The sequence below is a fragment of the Enoplosus armatus genome, chromosome 8 (assembly GCF_043641665.1).
Source record: "Enoplosus armatus isolate fEnoArm2 chromosome 8, fEnoArm2.hap1, whole genome shotgun sequence".
NCBI lineage: Eukaryota > Metazoa > Chordata > Actinopteri > Centrarchiformes > Enoplosidae > Enoplosus > Enoplosus armatus.
The window spans coordinates 25,137,795-25,159,617 of NC_092187.1; the positions used below are offsets into that span (position 1 = coordinate 25,137,795).

At 42.9% G+C, this 21,823-nt stretch overlaps 1 protein-coding gene across 1 annotated transcript; it reads left to right on the plus strand.

Moving 5' to 3' along the window:
- Positions 1–1,046: 1,046 nt before the first annotated feature.
- LOC139289494 (peptidase inhibitor 16) lies at positions 1,047–15,222 on the plus strand. Its single transcript, XM_070911106.1, has 6 exons — positions 1,047–1,511; positions 11,230–11,380; positions 11,758–11,825; positions 11,948–12,057; positions 14,024–14,115; positions 14,644–15,222. Exons 1-6 carry the CDS (start codon positions 1,221–1,223, stop codon positions 15,132–15,134), a joined length of 1,203 nt encoding a protein of 400 aa, XP_070767207.1. The 5' UTR covers positions 1,047–1,220; the 3' UTR covers positions 15,135–15,222.
- Positions 15,223–21,823: the final 6,601 nt, after the last annotated feature.

The window sequence follows — 21,823 nt, forward strand, 5'->3', positions numbered from 1 at the left end:
CTGTTCGTTTCCCGTTTCCATTTTCAACCTGATCACGATCGCTCCCTACCCTTAACCATGTGCTTATTATCGTAACCATGACGATGAAGGTCCTCTAACCTTAAAGGTCCCCTATTGTAGAAAAGTGAGATTTCCATGTTTTTGTTGATCATAAAGCAGCTCTGGGTGCAGTATAAATACTGGGAAAGGCTCAAACGCACACAGCTCGTATTCACTGTGCCTTTAAACGAGCCGTCAGTACTTCCGTAAGATTGTGATGTCACAACTACACTCAGCCACGCCCCCAGCAGGTCATCTGCTCCAATCACAGCACGCGCACCAAGCACAGGTACACTCTGTATAAGTTACTGGAGCGCTGTGCCCAGGACTACTCTTTAAGTTAACTGTAACCTTCCTCACGACAGCGACAATGTCACATGTCCATCACGTTCTCCATCACGTTCTCCATCACGTTCTCCACATGGTTCTCCGTCGTTTGAGCTTCGACTGGAGCTCCTTTAATGGCGTCATCTCGTCGCGTCCCCTTCTTCTTCTGTGGTGGTTTAATCTGCAGATTTTTGAGTGCGAACATTTGAAGACCTTAAAAATAAAACGTGTCTCACTGTACAAGCCTCATAGTGAAGTCATTTTGATCCAGAACACAGTGACCAGGAACTACTTTAACGTACATATGTGAGTATTGTTGACAGATACGTAGACAGACGTGTCCTTTAAATATCATGCAAATAAAGCAAACTGAAACTGAAGAGAAGGAAAAGAAGAGAAGAGAGGGAGAGGAGGAGGTCGACATGGAGAGTAAGGAGAGTAAGAGGATGGGGGGGGGGGTGTTTGTTGTGCGTACCAGTCGGTGCAGTATGTGAAATGTGAACTATGTGTGTGTGTGTGTGTGTGTGTGTGTGTGTGTGTGTGTGTGTGTGTGTGTAGGGGAGGATCCTCTCTCTCTTAAAGCCGGCTCAGAAAGAGGGAGATCGGCAGAGCTGAGAGTGAGAGGCACTGAGGAGGGAACACACACACTTTTACTGACTCTTAAACACACACATAGAGACACACACACACACACACACACACACACACACACTCACAGACAAAGACAAGTGGCCTATTGTATACACACACACACACACACACACACACAGTTGTAGGTCATTCTAACACACACACTTTGCTGGACTCTGTACTGACCACTCGAGGATACATCCTTCAGGACTCTGTTTCCCATCATGCACCAGCGGAGTCTCTCAGAGCTCCAGGGGGTCTCCGCTCAGCGGCCCTCGACCCAAAGGACTACACAGGATCGAGCCTCGTGGAGCTCCAAACTAAGGAGGGGGTCCGGGGGCCGGTGCCTCTGCCCGCCGAGGGGAGCTCCTCTCTGGGCATGGCTCCTGCTGGGGGCCCTGGTGGTTCCTGGAGTCTGGAGCTTTCTGAGCGAGGAGCAGGAGGAGATGCTGGTGGAGCTTCATAACCACTACAGAGGACAGGTTTCACCCAGTGCCTCAGCCATGCTGCCTCTGGTAAGACGCCTCAGCCTGTAGAGCTTAGAAAATCAGCACAGCTTCATTTCATACGCTTTCATTTCATCACGGCAACGTTTGAGCATCAGCGTCTTCAAAAAGTGACATCAACCGATTCAAAAAGTGAATAAGGTGATTGATATCATGAGCTAATTTTACAGCAGACAGATCAGCGACAGAAACACAGGCAGGAGAATCTGTGTACATTTTAAGAATTCATTTAATCTTCTGTTGTTTGTGTAATAATTCCTCATAAAAAGAACTGATGTTTCCCCAAGTTTATTAATTCGCTAATCAAAGTGAGCTGCTTTGACTGACTAAATCCTACGACAGGAATGTCTGAGAGATGTCACTGACGTACGTTTGAATACTTTAACTCTTTAACAACAACAAAATGTGTAAAACGCAGTCAGCGGACACCAACAGTCCTTCTGGTTCTTTGAAAAACGGTAAATGTGTCACTACTTTTGGGAAGTGACTAAAACGTAACTTGTCATCTAAGATATACGTCATCATGAGGACTCATCTGTATGTTAACGGAAAACACTGTGGTAGTGATACTTTTACTTGAGTACTTCTCAAGTAACTTCAGGGACCCATGGAAGCAACTCATGCTGCACTTCACTGGTTTCTAAACGTCTCTTGTTTGTTTTCACACTAAAATCACAAATCTACTACTAGAAAATCCTTTGTTTTCACACCACAAACAAAGTTTTTACAGAAACATAAATGAACCGAAGAGTTTGAACTGCACCAAACACGTTAAATGTAAAAGCACCTTAAGTTGGATTTGCTGAGATTAAGAAATACCAAATGTAGCTCACATCAGTACGATGGAGCTCAGAGGTATTTGGTTTGTGGTGCTCAAGCACATAGTGAGTTCTTCAGCAGGATCCTTCTGAGAATCAAATCAAAGATCTCAGCCTGATAAGACCAAACTATAAATTAATGAGCATTCAGAGTCCAAACTACCCCAAAACATCGACAGCCAGAAGAGATAAAGTTGATTTAAATCAAGACGTCACAGTTTGGTAACTTTCAGTGGAACAGTGATGTGTAATCCACAGACGTCACAGACTTGTCATTATACTGAGAGAGACGCTGCTGTTGAGTCTTACTAATCTAATTCTGCAGCATTGGGAGCTCCACCAATCAGTCATTGAGCTTTATTGTATGGGGATGATCTGGTATCTCCAAAACAGCAAGTCACACTGAAACTATCTGCCGGGGTCAAACTGTGGGAAAGAGGACCAAATGTGTCTTTGGGTGGACGGCCCGTTTAAAAGAGGTACACGTGTTTATAAAAGTTTAACATGAAAATGTCCATTACAACGGCCAGTAAAGCAGATCCTTGTTGGCTAGAAAATGTTTGAAATGCGTCTCTAATGAAAACATCCTGAGTCTGTTCAGGGACCTTTGCTGCACGTCCTCGTTGTCATCTTCCTCATGTTTCCTGTCATTCTCTACTTTTAACTGTCACATAAAGACAAAGAATGAATCAGCAGATCCGTGTTTAAATGAGCAGAGGAGAAATCATAAAGTTCGGTCTTCGGTCTGGAAGGATGATGATTTCAGCTGATCTGCTTTAACACTTGACAGCTACGGTCCAGACCGCAGTCAGATCTTCTGTCGATCTTTGCGATGGATACTAGTGATGTTGGCGACTCCCTGAACGTTTCTTTAGTGCCTCCGTCAGGTCAAAATGTCCCATTTAAGGCTGAGCAGACAGAGTTACATGAAGTACTGATGCCACTGAGGGTTACTCCTTCCTTTAGAAAAAGTATCGGCTACGAGAATGCTGCGTTCAGGCGTCCGTGGTGTTGAAAGGTGAGCTAAGCGCTGAAGTAATTGTCCCCCATCCTGATGAAAACACCTGTGGTGTGTGTGTGTATGAGTGCGAAGGTGCGGTGCACTTAAATTTGGTCACCCTATTCTAAACATAGTGCCTCATTAGCATCAGCATGTTTGCATCATCACTGTGAGCATGTTAGCACGCTAATATTAGCATTTAGCCTCACAGAGCAGCTACAGCAGCAGGTTGTAGACTCGTACTCGAACGTCTCGTTACTTCAGAGACACAGATAGCTTCACTGGAGGCTAAATGAGAAGAGCGTCATTTCAAATGACTTTACATGCATGTGATTTAGGAACGGAGAGAAACATGACGATGCATTCACCGAATAATTTGATCTCTTCCACTAAAATAAGTTGCTTTTGACAATAACAACGAGTCACTAAATTGATTCCAGTCCTGTAACTTATTACTTGGTATCAAATCAAAACCTTATTGAGAAGCAGTTCAATAAGAAGATACCATACATTCATATTCACAGTATAATGTTTTAAAGTCAATGGAAAAGAAATGAACATACCTGTACAAACAGGAAGTGACACCTTCATCACTTTAATCAAACTGCAAGTTTTGAACAGAGACAAATGTTTCTACAAAGATGTTATATATATATATATATATATATATATATATATATATATATATATATATATATATACACACATATAAGATAATATATCAAAAGCTGTGGTGAAGAAGAGGAAGGAGGAGGTAGATGAAAAAGGAAAGGAGAAGAGGGAAGAAGACGAGGAAGTACAGAAATAAAACGGATCTGTTGTTTCTGTTCATATCTTCATCTTCATCATAACAGAACTTGTACTTGTTTGCTAACCTACAGTTTATTTTCTTTTTTGTTTTCTCTGTTTCTCTGTTTCCAGGACTCAAAGCTGTTTTCTGTCTTGTTCTAATTATCTTTGTTTGTATCTGGTTTTTGTGTCCCTCTTTTTTTTTGCAGAACACTTTGCTCATGAAGCAACGTTCTCGTCTCGATTTTCCATTTCTCTTCACTGTCAGCTGCTTTGTGTGTTAAGTCTTTGTTTTTCATTAAACAGCTTTGTGTTAAGCTTTGTACAGTGGCCATTTTGGGACATTTTGGGCCATTTTGGGACATCTCAGACTCTGACCGTCACGCTTGGCTCACATTAAATCATTTAAAGTTGGACTCGGTGCCTATGACGGCATTTTTCCTGAAAATAAACTTCTATGTTGTGTATTTTGTTGCGTTCCTCTTGGACTTTAACTATTTAATGTTGATATACCGACATTTTGTATATATAGTTTAGCTTGATGATAATTTAACATCTGTTTGCTTTATAGTACTTCAGTGTTTAGCATAGAGCATATAGCATGCTAACATGCTAAATGTTAAGCTATGTTTATTATGTCATGTTAAGTGGTGAAAAAGTGCATTTACTCAATTACTGTACTCAAGTACAATTTTGAGGTATTTGTACTTTACTTGAGTATTTCCATTTTCTGCTACTTTATACTTCTGCACTAAATCTCACAGGCAAATATTTTACTTTTTACTACATTGATTTGATCATTTTAGTTTCTTTGCAGATCATTAGATTATTAATACAAAATAGAATCAACAAATAAATGATGACGTCATTTTATAGATCAAGATAAAACTTTATTAATCACAAGCTGCCCAGCAGAATATAAAGTCATTAAAATGAGCCACCTTCATCAGCAGCAACATTAAAGTGATGACCATATTAAAACATCAGTAATTATAATCCAGAAATATAATATATATTATTCTGCATAATGAGGACTTTAAGTATACTTCTATTCAAATACTCCTGTACTTTTTCTCATGTACTTACAGGAAGAGTATTTCTACACTGTGGTATTACTACTTTTACTTAAGTACAAGATTTGAGTACTTCTAACACTACTGGTCATGTTAGTACCTCAGTATGAAACATTTAGCATGTTAGTTTGATAGCATTATGTAATAGTTAGCATGTTAGCATGCTACATGAGTACAGCAATGAACAGGACATTTTGAATGAGCAGTCAGAGAGTCACCACTGTCATTAATATTCATCATCTGGGGACCATGAATGTCTCATACATGCATGTGATAGTTATGTCAGTGATACTGTGTTTCACTGTGGACCGACAGACTGACGGAGGACACTGAGCATCACGTCATCACCTGGCAGCGGTGTCATGCTGCTGACTCTTGGCTTTCCCTCTTACAGGGATATTAAAGACGTATTTAAAAGTTTTCCATTTGTCATGATGCTGCATCTGACTCGAGAACAGCCCTCAGTTGGACTTTCAGGGGAACTGGGGGTCAGATTAAATCTCTGTGTTGGTTTTGTGTGTCGGAGCTTCAGGCAGGTTGGGGCCGGCTGGTTGTTTTGGTTTGGTCGGTGGACCAGAGAGAAGCTGCAGCTGATTTAACTCTTCATGGAGACGTGACGACGACTGATGTGCTTTTATGGATATGGATGTCAGGAAGAAAACGATTGTGGACCCATTTCAAGATTAAAACTTGTATGTTGTTGTTCCACCTGCATGATGTTACCAAGTTAAATGTTTTTACACTGCCATTTTCATATATTATATGTTACGAAGAAGTTGTGTTCATTTGGGTCGACACTGAACCGACAATAGTTGCCTCCTCCTGCTGTCAGTGAGCTACACAGACTTGAACAGAAATCAAGTGAGAAGCAGACTCATTTTCTCATAGACTTCTAGATGGGACCTTTGGAAACCAGTGAAGGCGCCCCCTGTTGGCCAGTAGAAAGAATGCAGGTTTAAGGCACTTCCACATTGGCTTCACTTTTCAGACCCGGAGGATGGTGCTTGATGGTAAACATGAGCATGTTAGCATTGTCATTGTGAGCATGTTAGCATTAAGCTAAAGCACCGCTCTGCCCATGTACTGGACAGCAGCTGTGACTTTCTCAGAGTGAGAATGAAAAGAAACTTCACCTGGCTGATAAATATTAGACACAACAGACAGCAGAGATCCATTTCAATAATCTCAACTCACAACCTGTTTGCATTTGCTCAGTGCAGCAACAGCCTCCGAACACAAAGCACGTCTCCGTACAGGTCAGCAGACCACGATCCTCACTTTTTATTAAAGGTAGAGTTGCTCAGTTAATAGCAACCTGGGTTCCAGGAACAGACGGGGGTTTACCTCTGCAGACCCCCTCCAGGTGAGAACATGAGAGGAGGGAAACTATCTGTCTGTTTGTCTGGAGACAGACAGACAGACAGACAGACAGACAGACAGGGAGGGAGTCAGACAGACAGACAGACAGGGAGTCAGACAGACAGACAGGGAGGGAGGGAGGGAGTCAGACAGATAGACAGACAGGGAGTCAGACAGACAGACAGGGAGGGAGGGAGTCAGACAGATAGACAGACAGGGAGTCAGGCAGACAGACAGACAGGGAAGAGGTAGTCAGACAGACAGACAGACAGACAGACAGACAGACAGGGAGGGAGGGAGTCAGACAGACAGACAGACAGGGAGTCAGACAGACAGACAGGGAGGGAGGGAGGGAGTCAGACAGATAGACAGGCAGGCAGGCTGGCAGACAGACAGACAGACAGGCAGGGAGGGAGGGAGTCAGACAGACAGACAGACAGGGAGTCAGACAGACAGACAGGGAGGGAGGGAGGGAGTCAGACAGATAGACAGACGGGGAGTCAGACAGACAGACATGGAGGGAGTCAGACAGACAGGGAGGAAGGGAGGGAGTCAGACAGACAGACAGACAGGGAAGAGGTAGTCAGACAGACAGACAGACAGGCAGGCAGGCAGGCAGACAGACAGACAGACAGACAGGGAGGGAGTCAGACAGACAGACAGGGAGGGAGGGAGTCAGACAGACAGACAGACAGACAGGCAGGCAGGCAGACAGACAGACAGGGAGGGAGGGAGTCAGACAGACAGGGAGTCAGCACTCAGGAGGGTTGAGCAACAGAGGAAGACGACTGTTGGGAAAGAGCTGAGAGACGAAGAACACAATGTTTAGATAGAGAGAAATGAAAATTAGGATGAATGAATGAGCACCCAGAGGAATGTGTGTGTGTGTGTGTGTGTGTGTGTGTGTGTGTGTGTGTTTATGTTTGTGGACCAGGAGAGGTCTCAGCCTGTCTCCGCCGGTATGGAAGCCCCACTAGGACATTTCCATATTCATGATTTTGGTTCTGCTTTTCAGCTGAGGGACAGAACGAGAGAGCAGAGGAAGGAAAGAAGGAGTGACGGAGTCAGACAGACAGAGAGAGAAAGAGGGAGGGAAGAAGATGAACGAGGAAGAAAAGGCAGGAAGGGAAGAGGAGAGGTGGGTGAGACAGGAGGAGGCAAAGAGAGACAGGGAGGTAAGAAGGAAGGAGAGAAAGAAAGAGACAGAAAAAACCGAGAGGGAGGAAACAAAGGAAGGAAGGGAGAAAGACAAAATGAGAAAAGTAGCCGTCGAAGAGGAGGACGATGAGTACGATGTGTACAGTTTCCCCCCCCCGGATCAAGAAAGTATTTCTGATTCTGATTCTGATTCTGAGATGGAGGGAACTGGAAGAGGAGGGAGTCAGTGGGCTGAACTGGGAGGAAATTACAGAAAACTGAGTTCTGTTGTTGTTGGCAAAACATGTCTGTAGAACGTAACGACAACCTTTCCAGTTAGATAAGAAGTGGACTGAAACCAGCAGACAAACCAGTCAGACCAGCTCAGATCAAACTGATAAAACAGCAATGAAACCAGTCTGACCAGTTCAAACAAAACTAATACAAATGACAAACTAGTCTAACCAGTGTAGACAAAACTGAGAACCCAGTTTGACCAGCTCAGACAAACCTGTCTGTACCAGTCTGACCAGTCCAGATCAAACATCTCAGCATGTAATCTGTGGATTAAAACCAGCTCAAAGCTTCCTGCTGTTGTTGAGATTAAACAGTGGGTCTGGTCACAGCCTCGGAGTCTGAACCAGGACCAGAATCCAGACCTGCAGAGGAGGAATGTAAATCCCCTCAGCAGGAGACGCAGTAATACTGCAGTTGGCCGAGTGTTCTCGGATATTTCATCAGCTGTACTGTACTCTGCTGATTATCGGTGCTCACAAACAGTTTCATCACAGAAACACTGACGTCGACCTGCAAACACAACCGAAACCAATCTGACCAAACGCGGAAATAAACACGTCGAATGATATTATCGTTCCATAAAATCGTATTAAACTGAAAATCAGCACGATCGGTTGAAAACAAGCGTTTCCATTGTTGAAGGGGATAAAGGACTGCAGGCGCTTTACAGATTATACTAATGATGAAACGTTAAACCACCTGCAGCAGACGGTGGTAACCAGGGTCGGGACGCGCGTCATCAAGCCATTAATGAGCTAATATTGAGACAAAATACACAAGTTAAAGAATGTTTAATTATATTATTGATGCTCATTTTAATGAATTACATTAGTTTAATATATAATGATACATCACAATGTATTAGCTGATTTATATTTTGTATTAATAATCTAAATCTGCAGAGTAAAATGTGCAATATTTCCCTCTGAGATGTAGTGGAGTAGAAGTATAACATAAAATGCAGATACTCACGTAAAGTACAACTACCTCAGACTTGTACATAAGTACCATATTTGAGTAAAAGTACTGAGTTACTTTCCACCAGTGAACATCTGGTTTAATTTTCTGCCAGAAGCATAGATTCATTTCAAAAGTACACTCTCACCATGAGTACACAGAGTATACTTTATGAGTACAGCGTGTATACGTGTTTAAATGTGATTCCTGTGATGGTCAGTGAACAGACACGGTGATCAAATGTCATCCAGGACGAAGAGAAACAAAAATCAGCTGTTCACAGACCGGACGACCTCCAGCCCGGCTGACGGAGGTGACCGTGTGTGTGTGTGTGTGTGTGTGTGTGTGTGTGTGTGTGTGTGTTACTACATGACCATGTAGATGACCCGAAAGTCATAACACAGACCAGATGTTGAGAGAGCCTGGAGAGAGACAGGAATGTGAAGGAGACCCCTGACTATTGTTTGTGTTGTGTGTCATCACTGGACAAATAAACACACACACACACACACACACACACACACACACACACACACACACAGGAATATGAAACACTCATTCAGGGTCGTGTTGTTCATTCTTTTGGTTGCTTAAAAACGTAAATCTGTTCTGTCCAATCAGTGACGAGCAGTCATCATCTACTTCCTGTATCAAGCTGATGATATTCTAGATTTTCTTATTGTCAACAAATCCCAAAAAAAGAGACTTAAACCAGCAACCTGTCAGTCCGTCCCTCAGTCCTGTCTCACTTCCTGTCTGTGGCTCTCAGCTCTCAGCTCATTGGTTCCTGCTGAAGACGTCAATCTTTAAAAAACTCCTCACAAATATACAGTTTCATGTTTAAAAGGCTCAGTCATTCCCTCCAACAGCTGCTCGCTGGAGTTTTTATCAAACTAACAGCAGGAAATAGTGCATCTGTTGGGGACTATTTTCAGCGGCGGATGAATCCACATGTGGAGCTGTAGTGAGTGTTTGTGGCAGCAGGACGGTGTAGATTCATTCACTGCTGCTTTGAGTCTCAACATGAGATTCATTGTTATTTGCTGATTTGCTTTCTGAACCTTGTTGCTGCAGAAAAGCTTTTTTAAATGAATGACTTCCCTCAGGCCGGGAGTCCTCCGGTCGGAGGCGATCTGGATGTTTGTTGCAGCGATCCGGCAGCTTGTCAGACATAAATAAACATCAGCACAAGAAAAACATTATGATCCACATCAACACTCCAGTTTGTGTATTTCCACTCTTGATTCTCCTCTCAGACTTTTTCTATCTAATCTGGAGGAACTGCGTTGTTTGTAGAAGAACTACAGTAGTACTCACTGCCGCGTGTTCATGTATGTTGACACCAATCAATATGAATTAGCTTGTAGCTGCTGTAGCCTCGGTTCCACTCGCTTCAGTTTTTGAAAATGTTTGCTTATGTATATCATTCTGAAATGAAACTTGTAACAGAGTATTTCTTACACTGTAGTACTGCTACTTTTACTTCAGTAAAAGATCAGAGTACTTCTTTCACCACATCGGTCTCTGAAGAGGAAGTTGCCGTGAGGTTAAACCCAGAGGCATGATGGGAAGGAAACAGGCAGGCTGTGGTCGGGGTCAGAGGTCAGGTTGTGGATAAGTGTGTGAAGGAAACATGACAGTAATGATGTGCTGCGGGACTCAGGGTCAAACTCTATGTGCTGTCTATAAATCAAAAGCTGTCTTTACTTTCCCGTCTTTTTGCACATTTCCTTGATATGATATTAAATGTCACATCATTTCCACCATGTCATGTAAACATCCATCTTAATGTCTCAGATAAACATCAAAAATAGTCCTTTCACCGAGTCAGCAGGAGTCAGCGCCAAAGACCTGCGGTTGATTTAATAACACAGAGACATAAAACATGTTATATAATAATAACAACAATAATAATAATAATAATAAAAACAAACCAGCACTGTTTATGCAGCGCGTTTTTTTACAGGTCGTAAATCAATAACAATCAAAACCAGCTGAACAACGAAATGATCACGCTAATTAAAACCAGCAACTGTTTAATGTCACTGGAAAGAAAATCTCACATGTGAAACCTTCAGGTTTTGCTCTCTGTGCTTGTTTGTGTATCTTCATTTATGATGAAAAGACTTTCGATTTAAGATTCATGGTCTTCATCCGAGTTAATCAGCCGGACCCACAGGGCGACTCGAAGTCTGGAGACGCTGCGTTCACTTCTGAATTGAAACTTGGGATTTTGTGCTTCCTAATTTTATATTTCTATCATTCTGTTCTCCGTAACTTCCGCCGGTTCTCTGCAGAGATGGGACCCGACCCTGAAGGTGATCGCAGAGGGCTACGCCGCTAAATGCGTCTGGAACCACAACCCAGAACTGGAGGACACCGGAGAGAATCTGTTCGCCGGGACGGGGGCTCTGGACCTCCGAGAGGCTCTGGAGAAATGGTTTCTGGGTGAGTTGGTTCATCAGGGCAGCGTCTGTTTGTGGAACCAGACTCTACGGTACCTGGTCCTCCATCTTGGAAAAAGAGCGGGCCAAAGGTCTTTCCTTCATTATGAGTTCTTCAGCTGGAGGAGCACGTGGACGCCAACGAGACCGATATTTATACAACTTTATACTTCGACTGCACAGCGAGTGAGGTTTTACAGACAAGCCAAATAATCAGCTTATAAAAGAATGAAATATAAAGTACATGCAGTGCTACAGGTGGATCCACATGACCAAACACTCAGCCCAAGTTAATGCATCAGCAATAATAATCCAATACTTTAATGATAATAATAATAATAATAATAGTTAATGCTAATATGATGTAACTGACTCCTGTAGAACATCTGGACTATGACTTCCACAACAACAGCTGTGATGAAGACAAGATGTGTGGACACTACACACAGGTCAGACACACACACACACACACACACACACACACACACACACACATATTTCTACACCTGTGTGTATCTGTGGGCTGGGTTTGACCTGTGTGTGTGTGTGTGTGTGTGTGTGTGTGTTACAGATGGTGTGGGCAGGGACACACAGAGTCGGCTGTGCCTTCCATCTCTGTAGCAACATGGAGGGTCTGGACTGGGAGAGGGTCTCCTTCCTGGTCTGCAACTACTACCCAGCGTCAGTACTGCTCCTGCTACTACAGTACTACTGCAGTATTACTGCTGCTGCTACTACTACATACTACTAGAGTACTACTGCTGCTGCTGCTGCTACTACAGTACTACTGCAGTACTACTGCTGCTGCTACTACAGTACTACTACTACTACTACTGCTACACTAGTACAGTACAACTGCTGCTGACACTACTACAGTACTACTGCAGTACTACTGCTGCTGCTACTACTACATACTACTAGAGTACTACTACTGCTGCTGCTGCTACTACAGTACTACTACTACTACTACTGCTACACTAGTACAGTACAACTGCTGCTGCTACTTCTACAGAACTACTGCTGCTGACACTACTACAGTACTACTAGAGTACTACTGCTGCTGCAACTACAGTACTACCACTGCTGCTACTACAGTACTTCTACTACTACTACAATACTACTACAGTACTACTGCTGCTGCTACTACAGTACTACTACTGCTACAATACTATAGTACTACTGCTGCTACTACTACTACAGTACTTCTACTACTACTACATACTACTAGAGTACTACTGCTGCTGCTACTACTACAGAACTACTGCTGCTGCCACTACTACAGTACTACTAGAGTACTACTGCTGCTGCAACTACAGTACTACTGCTCCTGCTACTACAGTACTACTACAGTACTACTGCTGCTGCTACTACTACATACTACTAGAGTACTACTGCTGCTGCTGCTACTACAGTACTACTACTACTACTACTGCTACACTAGTACAGTACAACTGCTGCTGCTGCTACTACAGTACTACTACTACTACTACTACTGCTACACTAGTACAGTACAACCGCTGCTGCCACTACTACAGTACTACTAGAGTACTACTGCTGCTGCAACTACAGTACTACTGCTCCTGCTACTACAGTACTACTACAGTACTACTGCTGCTGCTACTACTACATACTACTAGAGTACTACTGCTGCTGCTGCTACTACAGTACTACTACTACTACTACTGCTACACTAGTACAGTACAACCGCTGCTGCTACTACTACAGTACTACTAGAGTACTACTGCTGCTGCAACTACAGTACTACCGCTGCTGCTGCTGCTACTACAGTACTTCTACTACTACTACAATACTACTACAGTACTACTGCTGCTGCTACTACAGTACTACTACTGCTACAATACTAGAGTACTACTGCTGCTGCAACTACAGTACTACTGCTCCTGCTACTACAGTACTACTACAGTACTACTGCTGCTGCTACTACTACATACTACTAGAGTACTACTGCTGCTGCTGCTACTACAGTACTACTACTACTACTACTGCTACACTAGTACAGTACAACCGCTGCTGCTACTACTACAGTACTACTAGAGTACTACTGCTGCTGCAACTACAGTACTACTGCTGCTGCTACTACAGTACTTCTACTACTACTACAATACTACTACAGTACTACTGCTGCTGCTACTACAGTACTACTACTGATACAATACTATAGTACTACTGCTGCTACTACTACAGTACTTCTACTACTTCTACAATACTACTACAGTACTACTGCTGCTGCTAATACAGTACTACTACTACTACTACTGCTACAGTACTACTACAGTACTACTGCTGCTGCTTCTACTACACTTACTGTCTGTCCGTAATACTACAGTGCTGCTGCTGCTGCTACTACAGTACTACTACAGTACTACTGCTGCTGCTTCTACTACACTGTAATACTACAGTGCTGCTGCCCTCACTAGTGTTACTACTAGAAGAAGCGCTCCCCCTTGTGGACAGTAATGCATCTGTTCACACAGTGTTTTTAGTGTATTGAATTATAATATCTTGAATTATGTTTAGTTTCATGTTGAATGAGACTTTCTATGACGTTCTGCCGAGTAATGAATCAGACGTGACCTCCTCGTCTTCGTTGTGTATGACGACTCTGTGTGTGATCGTATGTCTTCAGAGGGAACTACGAAGACGAGAGGCCGTATGTTGAAGGTGACTGGTGCTCCAGATGTCCTGAGAACCTCCAGAAATGTGAAAACAACCTCTGTGGTACGACACGCTGCCTTCACACAGATTCAACACCAGACTGCTGAGCTTAAATCACACTTTTAAAGGGCCGGTTCTGGTCCTGAGGCCCCTGATTAGATGAGTTTGGGCTCTGAATCCAGCTGTTCCTCGTCCAGCTGCTGAGACGTCCAGCTTTCAAATCTCTCAAAGCCTGACTACTCTTTTTTCTTTTTCTACCTCACAGAGATGTACAAGTACATGGCATGATGATATAATATCACATTGCCATCATTTACATTACCTTAACCTAACCTAACTGAACATAACCTTAATGATGGCTTTAAAGATCAGAAACGGTTTTTAGGTGAAGTTTAATTTGGAGGACTTTGTTGTTGTTATTGCTTTATTATCAATATTAGTAATAAATGGTATATTTTTACAGTACACAGTTTCAGCTTCTCTCATCTGAAGACGCCAAGTTGTGCTCTGAGAAAGTGAAACTATTTTACAGATTAAACTCTTTGATAATTGGTTATAAAAACACGTTTTCTCCTGTTGTGTGTTTTGTAGTTGCTGACACGGAGGAGGAGGACGAACTAGATGAAGAGGAGGGGACAGTTATTCCTCCTCCAGCAACATCTGAACCCTCCCTCCAGCCTGAGGAGGAGGAAGAGGAGAAGGTTGTTCCTCCTCCTGCAACAACTGACCCATCTGTCCAGCCTGCCGCCACCACTGCCGCCAGTACTCCCAGTATCCCCACCACCTCCGCACGGGACCCTGTGGACACCCAACCACCGGCCACCCCTGCACCGGGCACCCACCCTCCAGAAGCCCCCTTAACGACACTGGGAAAGGAGGACAAAGTGATGGAGAAGGAGGAGGGGGAGAGGGAGGACGAGAAGAGAAAGGAAACCTCAGATAAGAAGGAGGGGAAGGGGGAGAGAGACGCAGCAGGAAAAATATACCACAACAACAGGAAAGTTACGATGAGTGCTGGTTCAGTTTGTGCACCGTCCCCCCTGTTAGCCTGTCTGACCTGGATCCTGACTCTGAGGCTGTGAGGAGGAGGGGGGAGGAAAAGAAGGGGAGACAATACGCTCACCTCACCTCACCTCACCACTCTTGCCTTTGACTGCACATTACCTTGTTAATCCGCCCCCTGGTAACAAACAGCCCCCCCCCCCCGTAGAGTAATATGGGTCAATTAATAATTCACACTCATCAGAAAACAGCTGCCATTTCTTCACAACATCTGCATGAAGTCTGGGTCGAGATCTGGGTCAAACAATGTGTGCATAACCTGCTTCAACCTGCTTGGAATACAAAAGTATTACTGCCAGTAAGTACAAGTACTACATATGTTGTATTCATATAAAGGAAACAAATTCACAGCCTCGTCTGGAGGAACAGTTTTATTTGAGAGAAAAGAATGTGGGTTCATGAAGTGAAGCATGTTGTGACTTCTCTCCAAGAGTGAGCACAGAGCTGGAGTCAGGATGTGTTTAGCCTAGCTTAGCATAAAGACTGGAAGCAGGGGGAAACAGCTAGCTCAGCCCAAACAGAGCAGCAAACACAACGTAGAGCAGTCAGCGTACACATACATCATCGCTTAAAAGTTCACAACACAAAGAGAAACCACTGGTTTGCAGCTGGAGGTGTCCTGTCGACAGTCTTACAGATGGAGGGCAGTACCACGAGCGACCACTAGGACCACTACCAGCTGACTTTATACATCCATCAGACTCCCAGGAGCAGCACTGGGCTGGTGATTCCTGTCAGTATTGGCACACTCCAATACTTATTATTGATATTATTATTATTATTATTACTCAATCATTAGAGAAGGAATAGCAGTGAATGTTTTCTGAGCATCAAAGAATGACTCCTCTGCTCTCACAGAGATGAAGGCCAACTCGATCCATTCAGTCCAAAGATCATTTGAATCGTCTGAAAGAGCCACGTCATTCAATGATTTCATGCCGTTCATGAATTCCGATTGGTCGAACTGAGAACAACACAAGACCGGATGCAGAGTCCTGTTTCTGTTTCCTCCTGCTTCCAGTCTTTGTGCTAAGCTAGGCTAATCATTCATCCCAGATGCCCAGAAAGTATTCCTGTAATGTGAGAGCAGACTGAGGTGAGTAAGCAACATTCAGGGCCTCGCAGGAAGTTCACCCCTCACTGGAAAACATCCTTATTCATGCACATTTGACCTGAGTGGCTTTTAAAGTTCATCATTCATTTGATGCTGTTTTGTTGTGCCAATGATTTAAAAAGCACTGAAGTGGTCTGATGATGCACAAAGTTTTTCAACTAGAAAAGTGTTTAATTACAGACGCAGGATGCCAAAAAAAAGTATTGTTTGCTTGTGAAATATTTAATTTGGTGTTTGAGCCTCGTAAACACACTCATGTATTTGTGATATCAGACACGCGGAGCTGCAGAGCTTTTGTACTGAAAACCAAAAAGGGTTTAAGTGCTGCAAAGAGAGGCGACTCTCAAAACCCTCAGATCGCCTCTTCATGTTTGGCAGTCGATCATTTCTGCAGATTTAAACACACAGTCTCATCTCATGTGGAAAAACCACTGTAAAGATAAAGGAAAGGGTTTTGTTGTGTTTGTGTTTTAGTGTTTAGTGAATGCAGGAGAAATGATTGCTGAACAGTCTTGTGTTTCAAACTGACGACCCTGCTTCTTCTTCCTCTTCTTCGTCACAAATATATATCTACTGTACATCGTATACTCTCTCAGACTGGAACTACAACTGGACAGAGTCTCTAATAACTGACGTTATCTCTGTTTCACTGTGTTAGACAACAGGAAGTGACCATAACTTTCTTCAATAACTTTAGCAAAGGTTGCTGTAAATGTCTGTATATAAGATTAATAAAGAAATAAACCTAAATTCTTCTTTTTGACAACGTATGTGGCTCTTTTTTTTCACCACTTTGTGTCCATTTATTCTTTGAGTGCCAATATGCTGTGTATAAATGATCTTACCATCAGCAGTCAACAAATAAAACAAATGATTTAACATCTCATAAGAAACTGAAGAAGAATTCAGAACTTTAACTTTAGCAAAAGAATCAGAATCAGCTGACAGAGGCTACTGATTTATTTCACATCCTTCACATAACTTTATTCATACTGTATTAGATATCCTGTTAGAATAATGGCGGCTCCCTCAGTTACTGCACATACTGAATACCTTTCCTAAGCCGCGGAGAGGGAGGGAGGACGGGAGGGGAGGAGGTGCGCGGACCTGTGGAGACTGAAGATTAAAAGTTTAAAGAGAGGTGAAAATAGAATAAGAGAAAATGCAAAAGTGGAGGAGAGAAGGACGTGAGAGAGATTTAAAGTGAGGCAGAGAGAATAGTTGAAATATTCATCGCTAACTGCTCTCAGGCTATTTCTGGTGCTACATTTACTGCAAAACTGCATACTGAGAGGCTGAGAGTGTGAGTGTGTGAGTGTGTGTGTGTGTGTGTGTGTGTGTGTGTGAGTGTGTGTGTGTGTGAGTGTGTGTGTGTGTGTGTGTGTGAGTGTGTGTGTGTGTGTGTGTGTGTGTGAGTGTGTGTGTGTGTGTGTGTGTGTGGATCGCGTGCAGCTCTTCCCTGCAGCTACACAGCATTTCTCTTCTTCTATTAAAATGATCTTGTCTGATTGTATTTCTCTCTTGTGCGTCACTCTTTTGTCTCTTTCTGTTTCTTTATTTCACTTTGTGCAGATGAGCTAGATGTGTCTGTGTGTGTGTGTGTGTGTGTGTGTGTGTGTGTGTGTGTGTGTGTGTCTGTTTAGATTCTTGCAGACGTGTACATGTTGATGTGTTTCTGGCGGGAGGAGGCAGTGGAAGCCGTCTATAAAGTCTGCAGTCACTCTGGAGGCTGTAAAGTTCATTAAACACAAGACAACACATCAGTTAGATGAACAAAATGGAGAAAACCTGGAGCTGCTCTCTGATCGTCACCACCGGTGGCCACAAAACCCTAAAGTCTGTCCTGACGCTGATGTTTCAGCCTTGAGTTTGTCTTCTGTGGTATTTAAAGATGTCCAGTTCTACGTTATCAGCAAAAGTAACGTTGGCGTTTCTGTGAGTAACTTGACGACAGGCCAAAATAAATCTTGCATTTATCTTATATATATGGTATATTGGCAGGTTGACGTTGACTCTCTGCAGCTGTCGGAGGTCGTTTGTGAGGGAAGAAGCTCCACTCTGTAGTTCCAACAACTTCACGCCAGTTTCAGGAGTCACAAACCTTCATGCTTATATCAAATATATAATAATAACAATAATAATAATTATCAATAGTTTGAAACAAGACCTCCAGTATTTGGATCAGGTGGGCTGTCAAACACAAAGTGTGTCAGACTGAGTCATTGTTGTTTCAGTGAGACATATTTAATCATTAACTTTTAATAGAAGTTATCAGATGGGACTCTTTGTTGTGGTATTTTTAGGACGTCTCATGTTATCAGACTCAGCCCAGATACACACATGGACTCAAACACTGGAGATTAAAACTCCAAAAACATGCTGCATGCTGCCAAATACCACGCAGACCGCAGCTCAAAGACTCAACAGTCCTCCTCCACCAACTTTATGCAAATGTCCTCTGACGCGACGCAACCTGGAAACAATTAGTTGTGATTGTTTTGTTCCCTCCTGAAACAGAGAAGCTGCTGTTTTCAGTCGACAACAGAAAACAACTTCAAACTGAATCCGTTCCCTGAACATTAAGGAGCAACGCTGCAGAAACGCTGCAGAAATGAAGCACGTCGTTGTGAAGCAGCGCAGCAGAGACCCTGACTGGGTCCTCCAGCCAGAGAGTGAGACTCCCACTGCCGTGCACACTCAGTGAACCACTGCACCGCTGCACCACCAGGCCTCTGGTGACCACAACACCAACAACCTTCCCCCAGGCAGGATGTGTGTTGGAGGAAAGAGAGAAAGACAAAGATGGAGGTCGAGAAAAAGAGGGTCAGTGAAGGAGAGTTAAAAACTCTACAAAGAGGGAGAGAAAGTTAGAGAACAGTTGAGTGAAGGAGGACAGTCATTGAAGCCAGAGACAATTAACTGTGACGTGGCCCCGAGCTGCCCCCCCCCACCCCCCCTTTGTCTAAGTCGCCCTCCTCTTCTCCTTCTGGAGGCTCTCGGTTTCTGTCTGATCGTACATTTCTTTGGGTTTTGGTCTGTTGCCCAAACTAACATTTTTGTTTCACAGAGCAAATGATTCATTGATTCATTGAGAAAACAGATTAATTCAAAAATAATCGTTCGTCGCAGACCTTTTTAAAACGTCCAGTTCTTCTCGCCACATGAAATCTTTTAGCAAACTGAACATGAAATATAGTTTTACTGTTGCTCGAAGACATCTCATCTCATCTCTGATTGGCTAGCTAGTTAGCTATAACAGCTGTAAGTAAAAGTCGTAATAATTAACTTGAGGCGTATTTTTATGCTTCAAGTTTATAATCTTAATAACTTCAACTGAAGCTGCTGCTCTGCTTGTAGAAACGGCAACATGTTATCTTCACGCTGAATGAGGCTGCAGCCGCCAGAGGCCCGTTTGTTTGTACATTATGAATTTCTTGAAATGCTATCTGTATATTTAAGTGAGAGGTCTTTAAAGCGAATGTGTCACTCGTAGAGATGAAACCCCTCAGCTCTACAGGGACCTTTAGCCTCTTTCAAAACCAGAGCTACCAGAGAGAGAACATGTTTCAGGTGACACAAACAAACCTCACCAGCTGATCGTCGTCAGATATTTAGTTTAAAGTGACCAAATTAAAAACAGCTGAAGCAGCTTCAGTTGAGGTTGTGTGTTTTTTCTTGTCATGGACTCAGTGAGCTCTTTAACTGGTTTGTGTTGATATTTCTGTGCATGTGTGTGTGTGTATGTTAGTGTGTGTGTTAGTGTGTGTGTGTGTGTGTGTGTGTGTGTTCAGGTCTCCCTGCAGTCACTGGAGCTCCATTAAGCCGCATTAATTTGACTTATATAACTCACTCTTCTGTAATCAACCTCATTCTTCTCCCAGGAGGACGACTCATCACCAGAACCATTATCATGTCGTTTCGTCGTCCTGACAAATTAATGGAGCAATTTTATAATTTCGAGACTTCTTGAAAGTCAATATGATTCAGCTTCCATGGATGTGGTTTTGAATCTCCTCCCCTTCAGGATCAGACTTAACCATGTTTTGCAGATTAATGTAGTTCAGTTCAAAGATGAATTATTTTAGATTAATGTGCAATTTTCCTAATTCTTAAAATACGTGAATGTGTCGGAAATCAGATTAATAAAAAGATTAATATTTTTAGTAAATTGTTGACAGGAATAAAAGCCTGATGAGGAAATACAGAAAACTATGTGTATTCATCTATTGGCCTAAAACTAGTAATATGTTAATATTTTGAGTACTAGAATCCTGTGTTAGTTAGTCACTAAGTAAAAAGTACAGAGGACATGACTTCAGTGTCCTCAGACACTGATTATCAAACAGCTTCACAAACTAACAGCAGCATTTAAAAGTTATTAGGAGGAGTCCTCAGGACAGATGAAATAAAAGCACTGATTAATAATAAGTGTCCTTTCTGCTGCACATAATAAGCAATCAGCCACTCAGAGAAATTAGACGCGGTGCAAGTTTTATTTGATTATTAATATATAACTTGTATGTGAGGATAGCGAGCAGGATATATAACTTTAACAATCAAAGGGGGATCTTTTTCTGTCATATGACCCTCAGGGGGCTCCGTAGTTCAGGACTGGAGGGCAAAAATGACCTTTAACCTTCACATCAGAATACGTTTGTTCTCTGGAAACCTCCCAAAAACATCAAATCTGCACATGAGAGAAGCTGGAACCACGACATGTTTTTACATGAAAATGACTTAAATGATCATCAAAACAGTTGACAATGAACTGATTAATCACTTCAGCTGTACTTCTACATTTTAATATGTTTTTTGTAAATAACGAGTGACTGAAGCTGTCAGATAAATGCATTTCCTCAGAGATGTGACAGAAGTAGAAAGTGGCATGAAAACCACTGGTTTTTAGTATTTTAATTGTGTATTCTGTTATTTTATTTTATGTGTGTTACTCAGACTTGTGTGTGCTCTATAACGTATACTTTTAATTGGGATTAATAAAGTTATTGAATAGATTTTTGCACCCTGGATGTTCTAAAATATTACATTTGTCACAGGAGCAGTACTATACAGTCTGTGTACTTGTACTCACAGTACACGGTGTTACTGATATACACTGAATATCCAGAGTCTCGTTTTATAAATGAAAATCATGAATCACATAAAACATAAAAAGCAAAAATGATGCTGTAATACACAAAACCACACACACACACACACACACACACACACACTCACACACACTCACACACACACACACACACACACACACACACAGAATGATATCAGCGTCAGTCGAGGCTGGGGGCACAAACGGGGAGTAAAGCGCAGGAGGAGGAAGGCAATTTGAGACAGATGGTGACGAGAGAAAAGACAAAGTGTGAAGAAAAGAGAGACGAGAGGAGGAAACCAGAGCGAGGGAGAGAGAGAGAGGTGGAGGAGAGGGAGAGAGAGAGGTGGAGGAGAGGAAAACCCTGAATGGATGCTGAAACTGACGCTGCTCTCAGCCAACCAGAGCATCCGCCTCCCCTCCTCCTCGCATCCGGGCTCTGTGATTGGCCGGCAGGAGCAGAGCTACAGAGCAAAAGAGAGAGAGAG

Bases quoted from the DNA above. Each gene is read 5' to 3' on its own strand.
- LOC139289494 (XM_070911106.1), top strand. From the start codon at position 1,221: ATGCACCAGCGGAGTCTCTCAGAGCTCCAGGGGGTCTCCGCTCAGCGG. The intron at 1,512-11,229 runs GTAAGACGCCTC...GGTTCTCTGCAG, and splicing joins CCTCAGCCATGCTGCCTCTG to AGATGGGACCCGACCCTGAA. The intron at 11,826-11,947 runs GTCAGACACACA...TGTGTGTTACAG, and splicing joins TGTGTGGACACTACACACAG to ATGGTGTGGGCAGGGACACA.